We start from the raw sequence: 14,849 nt of genomic DNA, 5'->3' as shown, positions 1-14,849 counted from the left end.
ACATCATACAAGCATAAAATGACCGCCAGAGTCAGGAGCGGAGTTTGAAAGGGAGGAAATGGCGGAGTTTTAAGCGGGCGTTTCTGTAATTAAAATGTTTCTGTTCATCGGATTTATAATATGTGTAATTTAGGGCCCTCGCAAGCACATCAAACTATTTTTTAAAGATCTCGATTAAGGACACTGACTTTTTTTTTGTGAAAGGTTAAAGTTTTTCCTAATAGAATGCTCTATAATTTCTATAATATATATGGACGATTAACAAGTACTATATTAAAAAATCGGCCCCAAATAGACGGTCATAAAAAATATTTTTTTTACTGTAAAAATCTGTTTTTTTTTAGAAATCTTTTTACATTCAAGTTGTTTAACATATCATCTATTATCCTACTTAATTTTGTAAGATAATATTAATACTTTGTCATAAATATTCTTTACTCAAAACCATCGGTTTCACAAAAAAACCAAGTCAAAAAAAATTGTTTTAAAGTAAGGTTTTTTGAAATATATTTAAGATATCCCCCAAATTATTTAGACGTGTCTTTATTTATTCAAATCTTCAACAAAATGGTAGATATGGCATTTAGAACACTTGGCCCTTATCGTTACACGCACAACGTTTGGATACCCTTTTGGGCTTAAATCCCCGCTTTTCAGAGAACTTGCAAGTCTGTCTTTGGCGCTTTAATATGCTACCAAGAGCAACTTAGGCATGTGATCCCTCGGCATAACTGCTTCGGGTATGCATTGGTTCTGCCTCAGTTACTTGTACAGTATGTTTTATACTCTTTACTTTAACAAGTAAAGAGTGAGCAAGCCTGCTTTTAAAGTCGGAATGAACGAGTACATCCCGATTGCACCCCCAGATCGTGAAGCAACTGAAGGCATTAGCTTCCGCAATACCAAAGACGAACGACAAGAAACGAACTTCCCAACGGTAGGGTTTTCATAATATCATAAAAAGAGATCATGTTGTCTCTGCTATTGTTGTTCGCATCGATACTGCCTATAGTAAAAAAAATGTATGAAGTAAACTATTATTTATATTATACGGCTTTATATTACTCTTATGACTTTCATAATCATGAAACACTAGGCGACGGGTGATTGTAACAATCTGTCCATTGATTCCTTTATACGTACGTGGTACGTTGGATGTCATTGAAGTGCTACAAGATGATAACAAGACCTTAGCTTACTTATTCTTGAAGGCATATGCGAAGATGTGGTGACCATGGTGATCCGACTTTGACATGGCAACATAGCTACCACGTTCAGTACGGAGACACTGGATGATATCATTGCGAGGCATACCTCGAGGCTAGTACATTCTCTTGGCTACCTGCATAATTGAATGCAATCCATGGTCTAGCAAAACACAAGTCATTTCGGGGGAGCCAAACCAGGAATCTCCAATAATTGGTCTACCGTTGAAGAACCAAGGCTCACATAAACGCTTCAACGTTGCAATCAAGTTTCTATCTACATCGTCATACTTCTTCTTCACAGGATCCCTTACTGTATCAAGTATCGACAATGCAGTAAGTGTCATGATCAGCGAGCGTCTTGAATTCTTGGCCGATGGGGTGAGGTTTTCTAGGAACCTTCTTCAAATTGGGCATACCACTACCGAGCCATTGGTTCATACTTTCGTCCACACAGAGATACCTACCAGGAGTCAGAGCTTTGGCTAATGTCTTATTGAAAGCATCCAAGAATCGGCGAATTTGATACCGTGGATCCAAAAGTTGTTGGGCTTCGCTGGGTACTTCAAATACATGGAATATCAAAATAGCAAAAAACCTGTCGTATTCCATATACTCGGTGAAGTTAATATTAGGCATGAGATGACTTTAACCCATGTGTCAATACGCCCTTTTATCAACATGGTGCTTACAGTCTTGTTCATTAACAGAGCTATCCATGTTAAATACTCGACAAACGTAACACTGATCCAAGTATTCATGATACTCAAAGCATGCTGGTTGATGTTATGAATCACAACATCACTGATAAACTCCACAGGCAAAAAATAAAGAAAGTACTCGGCAGGACTAACAGTTAACTTGTTCGAAAGATTAAATGTGGCCTTATTGGAATGATAGTCCTTTCCAGAGGTCAGACGTGTATCCATTGTAACCTCACCCATAATCCAGTCATCTTGATTTACAGGCCTAATCTCCTCTTCCTCTTCGCTGACCTGAACATCCTCCTACTCCTCCTCCTCCTCTTCAACGGCAGCAGTAGTAGTAACAACCGTTGGTACAACTCTAAGCCCCTCATACTTAAGAGGACTCCCAAACAAAGTGAAGGTATGGTCAGGACATTCGTCTAGTTTTACCTTACAAATGACCTTGTCATTAGCACCTGGTTTAGTCGAAATGACTGTTCCGTAAAAACGGAGTCCAGGTGCGTTAAAGTCGAACCTTCTTTTTAAAAGTTCACGGGCCTCAGTCTTTCTCAAATAGTGAGAAGAGACTCAAATAAGTGAATTAACAGCAGTACGTTTATCTTTTTCAGACATTTTGGGATTTGATTTTTTCAAGATGGGGACTATTCCAATGGTGAAATGGTCGAGATGGAAGCAAGTAAATTATTTTAAAAAAAGGTACAGTAATAATGCTCAAGGTTTACCGGTTTGATTCAATATGTTTTTATTGGACAAAAGATCAAAAGTCACGGAGAAATTGATTAAAACACCACCGTCCATTTGGGGCCGAATCGGCCCCAAATGGACGATTGAAATAGTACTTGTTAATAACAACATTGAATACTTTCAGTGCTAGAGTGCATCTATTTTATAATGAACAATTTTGGCTGAAAAGGACATTTTCAGAACTTAAAAGTGCCATTTTTACATTGTTGATTTTCATATTGTTTGACAGAGGAATCTAATTTATCACGGGCAAACGATTAACCGGGATATATCTGATAGATTTTTATGAATTTTTCACAGTTAAGCACCTCCCGGACATCTTTGGGTCTCACCACTGTAAATGGCCAATTTTGTTTTGCCATCTGTAAAACATTTTGTGGGAAAAAACAAATTCCAGCTCTATTAGTTTGTGGAGAACTCTCTAATAAAAAATGTAATAGAGCCGGATTTTGGATACCTGTTGAATTCATGGAGGAGATAGAGTTTTTGGTTTTTTTTGAAAAATCGGAGCCAAAAATTGTTCATTGTAAAATAGCTGCACTGTAGGCTGTAAATGTTTCTTTTAGGCTGCAATTTTTCTTTTAGGCTGCATTTTTTTTAGGCTGATAAAATGATTTGGTCTATATACTGCTACATCTCGCGGGACTCTCGAATGTTACCTGTATCTATAGGCGGCTGTTTGGCTAGTATGGTGTTAATTGGGCCCGTTAATAGTAAGTGCAAGAAGTATTATGGAGGTAAGTGCAAGAAGTATTACGGAGGTAAGTGTACCTTATCAATTTGGAGATGATAGTACAAAAATTATAATAAATAAAATAAAATACAAAATAGAAATTGAATAAAACAAAACGTTTTCATTTAAACCCTGCTTTTTTATTATATAATGTATTTCTTGATTGCACAACAGTATAAAGGTTCATCAGCATCAATAATAATATAGTTAAAGTGATGTAATAACGTGCGTACTACGTTCTGAAGGAAAGGACTCTATATTATGGTAAAAAGACGCCTCAACTGGAATTTAGTAGGTACTAGAAGTGGTATAAATACGCAGCATGCGGAAGAAACCCGTAACACTAGGTGGTAAAAACACGCAACATGAAGCAAAAACCCGCAACATTAGGTGGTATAATTTTGGGGTTTTACCACCTGTGGTGGTAAGTGTACTACAATTCCGCAACATAAGGTGTGTTGTATAGGGATTTCAATTACCTGAAGGCTTAATAAATCGTTCTTTTGTTACTCTTCCTTGACTATAATCTAACTTCCCACGTCGACTGGAAAGTATTAGATATCGCGCGAATTGGGGTTGTAAAAGGACTTAATTTTATTAGGTTTCAAGTTTTACGACTTTATATTGACGATGTGGGTGGGTATAGGGATAGGCATGAGAAAGGTGACGTAAAGGGGATATAATCTCAAATTGGTTCCAAAACATTTGATCGATTGTTAGTTCTTACTTGTTCCTTAACCTCTCTACGTGACTCGTACTACCATATCACAGGTGGTATAAAATGGACGTTTTTACCACCAAATTTTGCGGGTTTTTACCACATGTTTCGGGTTTTTACCACACAGTCCGCCACTGGGATTTAGAGAAAGAATTGCTACCGAGAACCAAGAAATTGTAAATTTGCTGCACGTTACTGTCAGTAATGGGCATTTGCTTAGAGAACAGCAATAGCAGTACGACTTTTTTGCTGCCGATTTTCCGATTGAATTTGGAATGGCTTTTACTTCCATGCCTTCGTCTTTTACCGGAGAAATTATCACCAGAATGCGAAATGACGGTGTAGGTGCCACAAGATTGTCTGAAAGATACACTTTTTGGGAGGTACAACGTCTTAACCTCAACGAAGACGACGAAAACCAAGTAGATCGTTTCCGTGCCACATATCGAATGGGAAGGGCCTCCTTTAATTGGCTTGTCAACAGGTTGTCTACTCATCCCGAATTAGATTTCAAGACACCAAACCACGCTCCTATCTACATTCAGATAGCTACCTGTCTTTTGAGACTGTCCAATTGTAATCTTGGATATAGAAGCACCTATGTCCTGTATGGTCTTTTATATGGCAGTTATACCAAATTCACGAGGCGTATGGTGAAGGCTGTCAACGATGGGCTTGGCTATATGATTGATTGGCCTACCAATTCAGTCATGGTGAGTGCTATATCTGCTGGATTTAACAAAGGTCCTGATATGAGTATTCCTGATGCAATTGGCGCTATTGATGGCAAACACTTTACCATTCATAAGCCAAATCCAGTCGCTTATGTAGCAGGGTTCCGGTGACGTAAAAACAATTAAACCGTTAAACTTACTGCTATTTGTGAGGCTTCATGTATGTTTACTTACATTCGTGTAGGAGACTTTGGTAATAATGACCAATATAAATATGAGAGTTGAAAACTAATTTACTTTGAATACACTAGGCAGAGGTCGAGACCACTCAGCTTATAATTTCAGTGATCTCAGCTGGAAGATCATGAACAATCTTTGGCATGACTTCCCTAAAGGATCTTATTTTCTCGGTGATTCGGCCTATCCGACCAGTGCCAATTTGGTTACGCCAATCCCTAAAAGTGAATGTCTCTGGGATCACCGCAAGAGGTTATTCAACTAGTCGCATTCAGCCAGAAGAATGGCCCTTGAAAGAACTTTTGGAAAGTTCGTTCATCGGTGGAGATTCACACAATTCCATATTTACGTGTATGATATTTTGGATATCAAGGACATCATCGGGTCGTGTGCTATTCTACACAATGCATGTAAGGCAAGCGGGGAGCTAGGTTACGATGATGTAGTTCTTGATCCTGCTGATCTTGTATTTGGAGAGCAGGTGTAAGAGTTGTGATACTCGACCACTCAGATTTATATATCTGATAATTATAATAAATGAAACTCAGTTCAAATTACTTCTCTTCCCTTTACTCTAACATTGGTGGAGTAGCTTAAAGCGTATATTAGTGCATTTTGTTATTACAACCCTATATCGCTTTTAAAACATATATTTAAGTTGTGTTTACTCATTCTGAAATGAGCGGGAATATCGATAATGGTTCTTCCAACTGGAGTTTGGATTTACAACCTAGTCAACAACCCGAGGAATGGATTCCTAGTCAAGCTATGTTTTTTCTCAATAAGAAATATGAGACAGAGGTCGCTGCAATTAGAGAACAACATGCTATGTGGATCAGTCAACAGAACGAGTTACATAGTCAACAAATTAAACGTATGGAACAAGAAGTAACAGAGGAGAGAATTCGTTGGACAGAACAGGACGAAAAACGTATGAATGAAATGAAAGCTTTGTTCAACCAACAATTATAAACTACAAGTAATTCGGTCGAACTACTAAGAGCAGAAGTCAACCAACTCCGTCGTGATCTTGGAGAGTCAATAGAACAACTTAAGGTGAAAAATCATAAAATTGAAAATTATGAAATTCAAATCGATGACCTTTCGAGTCATTGTTCGGAATACCACGAGAAAAATAATCAATTGATGGATGATTTGGCAAAATCCCAAATAACCTATGATAGACGTCGAGTAGAAAATCGCAGATTATTAACTAAATTGGAAGAAAATTCCAAATCGACACCTTTGTACGAGCAACAAACGACGTTGGAGACACAGGAACAACCTTTAATGGTCACAGCATTTAACAAGATGTGATTTGAAGTAACGTGATTTTGCCTCTTTTGTAACTCCACCCTTTTTTTTGTTTATTCCATGCTCCTGCCTTCAAATATAAAACGTTGTATGCGAAAGCATCATCGTCTTCCCTTCTCTTTTTTTTTTCTCTTCTTTACTTTATCTTTTCTCCTTTTAATTTTCGACACACTGGTAAGTTTTAGCTTAAGCATTGGCATCTAGCAGTCGTTAATTGTATGCTGTGAAGTGTAGTTGTGTGTCATTTTGTTGTAGTTGTAGTTTCTTTTGTTGTCTTCCCATTCAATTCACCCATACCAACTTGGTGGTAAGATTTTCTCCCTCCTGTTTACTTTTAACTTCTGTTCACATAATTGCATTTCTTTTAGTTGGTTCTTTTATTTCAATAAATAATCCATCATAAATAGCAGTCAAAAACTATCGTCATAATTTAGATGGACACAAGATTATTAGATTAGCAAAGAACCGCATCTCCTATTCCCCTCAGTTTACATCATACTGAAAAGCAACAAGAAGAAAACTCTTTTCACTCTGATGCGCATTCGACGTACAGTAATGCAGTAAATTGGGACAACTTCTCGGTAGGTTCAGCAACACCATCTCAGAATTTTCGAGCCCAGCAATTTTCTTCGTCACACCATGTTAATTCAGGACAGGCAACAGCTGCTAATCCAAATAAACAGAATCGTCGTAAGCACCCTACACCACCTTTCAATGGCGTCGGGCGCCCCATAGCTCAAGAATGCTTAGCTAACTTTCGTAAACTCATTGTATATCATAAATATACTGATGACGAATGCATTGATGAGTTTATGATGGCAATGCAAAGCTATGCCAATAAGTGGTGGGCAACAGTAGATGAAGCTACAAGAACGGATTTCCAAGCCATCGTAACGGCTTTCCAGGCTTTCTATGGCGGAGAGGATGAGGCGATGGCTAAAGCTATTGCAGCCATGCGTACCATGAAACAAAGTGATGAAGCGATGACTTCGTTTGGCACAAGACTATTGTTAGAAGTAACCACAATTGCCAAAGATAATAGTCAACTACAACTCAATTATGTTTATGGTGCAGTAAATACGTCCGTGAGTGAAGCGGTTTTGCCTACTCGGCCAAAGAATATTTTGGAAGCAATTGGAGTTGCAATCGAAGTAGAACAAAACATACGGTACAGCTCATTCCATTCGTCTAACAGCACTGCGAAGATTCCTTCAGCGGCAAAAATCTGGCCTCCAATGGGTACCGAAAGCCGTGGAGATGATCCAATGGAATGTGATATTAATGCTCAACAATATCGAGGCGGGAAGAGTTTTCAAACCAAAGGTAATTCAAATAAATCTCGACAATGTTTCATATGTGAAAGAACGAATCATGTCGCAAAAGATTGCATTTTGTTGAAAAAAGCCAAGGCATTAAACGACTCGGAGAGCAAGGAGAAGAAGTCTAAGAAGAATGAAGGTCATCCAAAATCTTCTGGCAACAGAAGTAACAACGCACAAACCGCGGAACCGATTGATAATGGGGGACGTTCAGGGACTGAGAGTGCGAGTATGGAGAAGGATATTACTAACCATTTGTTTTACAAGATGATGTTTCCTTCGGACAGTCCGGCTTTCAACCACAGTCAACTCTTTGATAACAAGAATGAGAATCTAATGCCTACTTTATGTGGCAGTAGTGGCGACCCAACATCATTTGTTTTAAATGCAGAGGTAAAAAACGGGATCGACGATAGAATTATGACCACCAAAGTGTTGATGGATACCGGAGCAAATATTTCTACTATTTCGGAAGAGGAAGCACATCGACATGGTCTTACTTTTGTCAAGGTACCGCCTATCAAGATAACATATGGTAACTCATCAAGCGGAATATCCAATGAAGCTGTATGGATACCATGTACAATACAAAATATGTTATTCAAAAAGTTCGTACTATGAGTGGTGCGAACTCAGAATGTTACTACCATTTTTGGTATGGATTGGTTTTTGGAAATGAAGTTGCTAATTGATCCATTATATAAACAACTACTTCGTCGATCATTATTACTAACTGGACATATCAACTCTGCAGTAGCATTGGAAGATGACAGAGAACTAGGGCTAATGGAAGGTATCCCCCCGGAAATTATCGATATCTTACTTTTGAACAGACAGTTATATGATGAAACAGAAGTACAAACAATTACTAACGCTCCGGTTTGTCATGTCATTAACATGGGGGACAGCCCTCCTATCGTAACTAGAGGTCGCAGACTATCGCCAAAAGAGGAGGAGGTCGTAGAGGAAACGAATCGAGACATGCTAAAAAGAAACGTGATTAGACCAAGCAATTCTCCTTGGTGCGCGAACCTAGTCGTCGTTCCTAAACCAGATGGATCCTTACGATTTTGTGTAAATTTTCGCCAACTCAACAAGGTAACAAAAAAGACAAGTACCCCGTTGAACGAATGGACACCTTAATTGATAAACTATCTGGATCGACGGTGTTCTCAGGTATTGACTTAAAAGCGGCATACTGGCAAATTCCAATACGAGAAGAGGATAAATGTAAGACGGCATTCCGTACAAGATCTGGTTTATTCGATTTAATGTACTGGCATTTGGCCTATGTAATAGTCCTCCTACCTTTTGTCGATTCTTAAATACACTACTAGCGAGTGTATCTAGTTAAACAGTCATTTACCTAGATGATATTCTTTGTCACGCAAAAACTAGAGAAGAAAACATCATTCAAGTTCGCGAAGTATTGCGCATATTAAATCATTGGAATATCAAAATCAACCTAAAGAAATCCTCTTTTTTAAAAGATGAAGTGAAGTTTCTAGGGTTTATCGTGTCTGGAACTGGAGTAAAGAGTAACCCCGTCAAAACATGGCCCATTCGAACATGGCCTGAACCAACTAACGTAAAACAGTTACAGCAATTCTTGGGAATCTGTATTTTTTACCATAAATTTATCGCTAATTTATCGATGCTAGCTAGTCCATTATATGCGTTGTTGAAGAAAGGTACTGAATGGACGTGGTCAAAGGAATGCTCCCAAGTTTTTGGAATATTGAAAAAAAGATTATGTGACCTCCCAGAATTAGCATATCCGCAACGTCATTTACCATACGAATTACATTGTGATAGCAGTAATTACGCTCTAGGTGCTTGTTTAGTAGAAGATGGTGGTCCTATCGCGTTTGCCAGTCCAACACTGAATAGAGCACAACAAAATTATTCTACAACGGAAAGAGAATGTCTTGCGGTGGCTTTGTCGTTAGGTTATTTTCATTGTTATGTTTATGGCGTATCATTTGTTATTTACACTGATCATGCCGCGTTGAAGTCGTTACTTGCCACAAAAGACCCCAAAGGCCGTATTGCACAATGGATTGTGGATATTTGGTCATATGACTTTACACTCTTACACCGGAAAGGACAGGATAACTTGGATTCGGATGCGTTGAGTCGAATTGAACGATCTAAAGAAGATATAGAAAATGAAAAGACTCTACACATAATGGCCCAGGGAGCTGACAGCAATACTCCAGCAGATAAGTTGCGGAACGGTCAGAAAGAGGATATTAAAATTCAAGAAGTTCTGTCACAACCTGTTATAACACATCCATTTGTGGTAAAAGATCATATATGATGTCGTATTAACAAAAAAGGCGATGTTCTATTGGTTATCCCGGATCCAATGAAGACTGATTTTTTACAAGCGGTTCATGATCATCCAACTAGCGGTCACAGTCGTCGGGACAAGACACTTGAAAAAGCACAAGCGAATGGCTGGTGGTGGACGATGCATGAGGATGTTATTCAGTATGTAAAAAAGTGTCAAGGATGTAAAGTGATACAAGTCCTACACACAAATTCAAGAAATTGACGAGCATGGAACCAATTGGATATCCAGCTCAATATTTGGCAGCAGATGTGGCGTTTCTCCCAGAAACACATCGTGGCAACAAATATCTCCTGGTTTTCATGGATTACTTCACGAAATGAACAATCACCGCAGCCTTAATATTTTTGATACCGATTCTATCGCAAATGGCATGTTATATTTGTTAATACCGGTATCTGTTACACCACTCCGGTTTATAACAGACAATGGGTCAAATTTTGTCTCTAAAGCAATGATGGCTATCTGTCAACGTCTCAACATAAAAAAAATCCAAACCAGAGTTGAGCACCCGCAAAGTGATGGTCTAGTGGAAAGAATGAATACAACAATTAAAGCTTCACTCTCTATCTATTGGGAAGAGGATAAACGTACATGGGACGATTATCTACCTTTTGTTACTTTTGGAATCAACACGTCAAAACAAGCGTCAACTGGTTTCACTCCCTTTGAAGCCATGTTTGTTAGAAAAGCCAAAATTCCAGCTCTTTCAAATCTACCACAAATATAGGCTCAGAATTATAACACGCAAACATGGATGCACTATCTTAATCACTACATACCATTATTGCAGGAGGATATCCGAAGTAATATTCAAAAAAGTCAATTGAACCAGCTAAATACTACAATCGTAATCGGAACAAGAACGAGAAGTTCGAGATTGGCGATCATGTTTGGAAAATCAAGATGAAAGAAAATTAGAAGTTTGCCGAACCAAAGTTCACTGGTCCGTGGAAAATCTTCAAGTTTACAAGCAAAAACAAATATGCGTTTCAAGATCAACAATAAAAATAGCAAGAGAAACCATCGGCCCAAAAGAACAACAGCGAATATCAAGGATATTTACAGAGCTTAGATATTAGCTACGAGTATTAGAATTATTATTATAAAGTATCATTTATTAGTTAGTGAGTTAGTATAAAGAATACCCTTTGTGGGGGGAATAGTGTAAGAGTTGCGATACTGGAGCACTCAGATTTATATATCTGATAATTATAATAAATGGAGCTCAATTCAAATTACATCTCTTCCCTTTACTCTTACAGCAGGGTGATTCATGTGTTATAGGTCACAGTGCCCGCCTGCACATCTTTAATACAGGTTTTCCTTAAATTTGTTAAGGACTAAATTTTTTTTTAAAAAAAAAAAATTTATTATTGAAAAAAAAGCCAGTTATAATTTTGTCGATGTGATGAGGTTTATATTCATCGGACGAAGGATAGAGTGCATCTGCTTTTAGGTGGTACCTAAAAAAAATTTAAGCAGAGACAAATATTTAGATGGGTAAAACACATTTTCTTTATAATTAATATCCCATCTGAAAGGTTAGGATTGTTTTTTATGTTGAATAAAATGAGAATCTACATATATTAAATTAAAAAACATAACAGATTCTGGATTCCACATTTTTTTTTAGGTGGGGGCGGGGGAAAAATGTCACAACCTGTACAAAAAGGTTTTAGAGCCAATAATAACCTACCGCTAATATCATTAGCCGTGTTCGGATTTTGAAATAACCCACTGTTTGTGCTCACGATTTACAAAACCGCGCACAGACTATATAATCGTTAGCAATGGCTTGAAATAACTTCAACCTTTTTTGTGTACTTGGTAGAACTACTTGAATTTTAAAATATACATTAGAACAAATATTCTTAAGATGCGTGACCCATTTTAAAAATAATTTATCTATTGAAAGGCTGGAAATATTGATTTGAAATTGTTTAGAGACAGCCTATGAAATCGCAGACGGAGGCTTAATATCACAAACCCTGAAAAAGGATAAAAAAGTTTAAACTTTTTTATGTACTAAGTAGAACCACTTGTAATTTCAAATATATATTATAAAGTATATTCTTAAGATGCGTGACCCTTTTTAAAATTAATGTATCAATTGAAAGGCTTGAAATATTGATCTGAAGTTGTTAAGAGACGGCCTATGAAATCACAGCCGGAGGCTCAATATCACCAACCCTGAAAAAGGGTAAAAAAGTTTAAACATTTTTTATGTACTAAGTAGAACCACTTTTAATTTAGAATATATATTATAAAGTATATTCTTAAGATACGTGACCCTTTTTAAAATTAGTATATTTATTGAAAGGCTTGAAATATTGATCTGAAGCTGTTTAGAGCCGGCCTAAGAAATCGCAGCCGGAGGCCCAATATTACTTCCACTGAAAAATTTTCTTCAAAAAAAAAAAAAAAAAATCTCCCCCACATAAAAAAAATCTGGCTATGAATAAATTTCCTTTTATATTACTTGTACTAGTCGGAGATGAACGCTCAAAAATGTCACAAAACACGTTAGGAACTACTGAAAAGCAGATGCACTCTAAGTGATTTCAAGCAAATCTGACAGAACAGGAGAAACCGTCGTGACACTGCCGTTGATCGTAATATCATTCGTAGAGGGGGTCGAGGCAGTGTTGTCGGGGAAGGTGTTGTTGGGGAGGGTGCTGTTGACGACGATGTTGCTGGTGTGGGTGTTGTTGACGTCGATGTTGTTGTAGACGCTGTTGATTCTGGCAGATGAACTGTTGAACTGATAGTCATAGGCTTCAGGAATACCATTGACATCAGGGCGGAACTAGTGGCTGGTTTTGTTGGTGTAGTCCTAGCCACCGTTTTCAAACGCATTGTAGCTGGTAGCGTTCTTGTTTCTTGAGCCGAAACCCCTTCTCAATACCATCAGCATCTGGCGCTGAATATCCAAACTGCCCTGCATCTGCTCAGCGATGCGAGACTGCACCTGGTCCCGTTTCTCTATTGACTCCAACATCGGACCAAAAACCGTTGTCGAACAAGCAAGATATCTATTGAACGTTCAACGCACGGGCTCTACATGATCAAAACAACGTGCCTCAATCTCATTCATAGAGGTGACCAGATGCTCGATCGTTTGGTCGACCGCTCTACTTTAACTGGCAGCCCAACGAGCCACACCTTTCTCAGCACCATCGTTGTTGACGGCTATTACTTGTCTAGCACCGCAACTTTACCACGATTATCTATTGTTTCTCCAGCAAGAGAGGCATACACAGTAGTTGGCGTCACGGTGGGCACCTCACTGGTGGGGTTCTCCATCGCATCATGGTAAACCCAGTTTTCAATTCGTGCCGTACCAGTTGGATTTAACCTATCATAGCGATCTCTGAAGGCAGCACAGAGAGCATACCACTTAGACTTCAATGGACTCAAAGGTCAGCTTCCATTGGTGATGTTTTTGGTCTTGAATGAGTGCAACATGCACGGTACAATTCATTTCGTTCAGCTAGAGTACGATTGGACTCCAACCGCTGGTTGTACTCAGCATACAATTCAATAAGAGCAAAGGTGCTAGCTGAATTCCATTTTGAGCGCGTGTATCTGGTATCCGAAACTTAATAGTGGCAGCAGCATCCGTGGCATCAGTAGTGGCAGTAGCAGGTGCAGCAGGGGAAACGGCAGCAGCAGTAGGAACGACGACAGGAACCTCCTGTTCTTCTGAAACAGTAGTAGCATGGGACGGTTGCTACCATTGGTTACACGATTCGATGTCACTTCAATAAATTGGTGATTGATTGGGTTGTTGTTGTTGTTTTGATTGTTCATTTTAAAAAAAATAAGGTAAGGAAGCAGTTATAAAAGTTATTTTGTATTTCTGAATTTTAGTAGTTCATTTTAGGACCGTTTATTACTGGAGGCTTCACATTCAATGCCAACAGATTTTCATTTTTAAGCAGTAGATTAATAATAAAAAAATATTGCAACATTATTTTTGACAGAATTCAATTTAGGAAGAAAATATTGATAAAAAAACATTTTTTTTAACAAAAAAAAAGGGTAAATCTTGATACACGGTCGATTTACACGGTTGATTTGAAGTACCGACCCAAAAATATTAAAAAGCATGACGTAGACATTAAAAAGTTCAAAAAGCGTGACGTAGACATTCAAAAGTTCAAAAAGAGTGACGTTTCATATTTTAGAGATCGTGTATTTGAAAAATGTGGGGTAATGAACAAATTTGGCACTACTGCTTTCTCTTTGCTATAATTTTAATGTTCTCTCAAACTAGAAATGTGCGTGACAGCATGCATGCTGAATTCAATCGTACATTTGCTGTAGATAAACACTTTGAGACAAGGGAAGAACTGAAGAATGCGATCAGTACTTTTGGAAAAAAATACAACGTAGTCTTTTCCATTAAAGACTCTCATCCTGGTAAAGGTCAATATGCTTACATCTGTAAGCACGGTGGCTTTAAGCGTGATCTTGGAAAGAAAAATACGACACTTGTTGATGAGGTTACCGAAGAAATTATTGACCTTTCACAAAACGTTTCTTCCGTGCCTGAAACAAAAACAGTCTATCAAAAAAGTACCCAAAAGTTTCTTTGCCCTGCTTCGATTACTTTGTTTGGATTAACTGTAACCAAGAATAATATGATCCACAATCATCCAATTTCACAAGACGTTACCACATATGCCATTCATCGCAAGCAAAGCCCCGAAATTATGGCCAGAATTTATTCTCTTTTGGCCAGTGGACATAAAGACCCTGTCACCAGTGTCATGGATGTAAGTATTCTTATTAATAACACAAAATATCTCATGTGTTCATTATATATACGTTATCAGACCT

The 14,849-nt window shown here is 38.1% G+C and overlaps 3 protein-coding genes across 3 annotated transcripts; 1 reads left to right on the top strand and 2 right to left on the bottom strand.

Moving 5' to 3' along the window:
- Positions 1-887: 887 nt before the first annotated feature.
- On the bottom strand, positions 888-2,710 carry EV154DRAFT_571283 (uncharacterized protein; the record flags this gene model as incomplete). The annotated part of the gene is made up of 9 exons (XM_051606252.1): positions 888-1,006; positions 1,066-1,169; positions 1,200-1,288; positions 1,343-1,596; positions 1,673-1,820; positions 1,898-2,200; positions 2,342-2,455; positions 2,498-2,553; positions 2,635-2,710. 9 exons carry the CDS (start codon positions 2,708-2,710, stop codon positions 888-890), a joined length of 1,263 nt encoding a protein of 420 aa, XP_051450867.1.
- A 2,986-nt stretch (positions 2,711-5,696) lies between these two features.
- Positions 5,697-7,968, top strand: EV154DRAFT_488059 (uncharacterized protein; the record flags this gene model as incomplete). The annotated part of the gene is made up of 5 exons (XM_051599055.1): positions 5,697-5,971; positions 5,999-6,311; positions 6,791-7,655; positions 7,716-7,880; positions 7,919-7,968. The coding sequence occupies 5 exons, from the start codon at positions 5,697-5,699 to the stop codon at positions 7,966-7,968; spliced, it is 1,668 nt and encodes a 555-aa protein (XP_051450866.1).
- A 4,872-nt stretch (positions 7,969-12,840) lies between these two features.
- Positions 12,841-13,817, bottom strand: EV154DRAFT_571280 (uncharacterized protein; the record flags this gene model as incomplete). Its single annotated transcript, XM_051606251.1, has 5 exons — positions 12,841-12,996; positions 13,060-13,138; positions 13,204-13,409; positions 13,507-13,701; positions 13,767-13,817. The coding sequence occupies 5 exons, from the start codon at positions 13,815-13,817 to the stop codon at positions 12,841-12,843; spliced, it is 687 nt and encodes a 228-aa protein (XP_051450865.1).
- Between the last annotated feature and the right edge of the window lie 1,032 nt (positions 13,818-14,849).

This window comes from Mucor mucedo (assembly GCF_025094135.1).
Source record: "Mucor mucedo strain NRRL 3635 chromosome Unknown EV154scaffold_220, whole genome shotgun sequence".
NCBI lineage: Eukaryota > Fungi > Mucoromycota > Mucoromycetes > Mucorales > Mucoraceae > Mucor > Mucor mucedo.
Note: the sequence above shows the minus strand (reverse complement) of the source record. Positions and strands in the feature narration are given on the sequence as shown.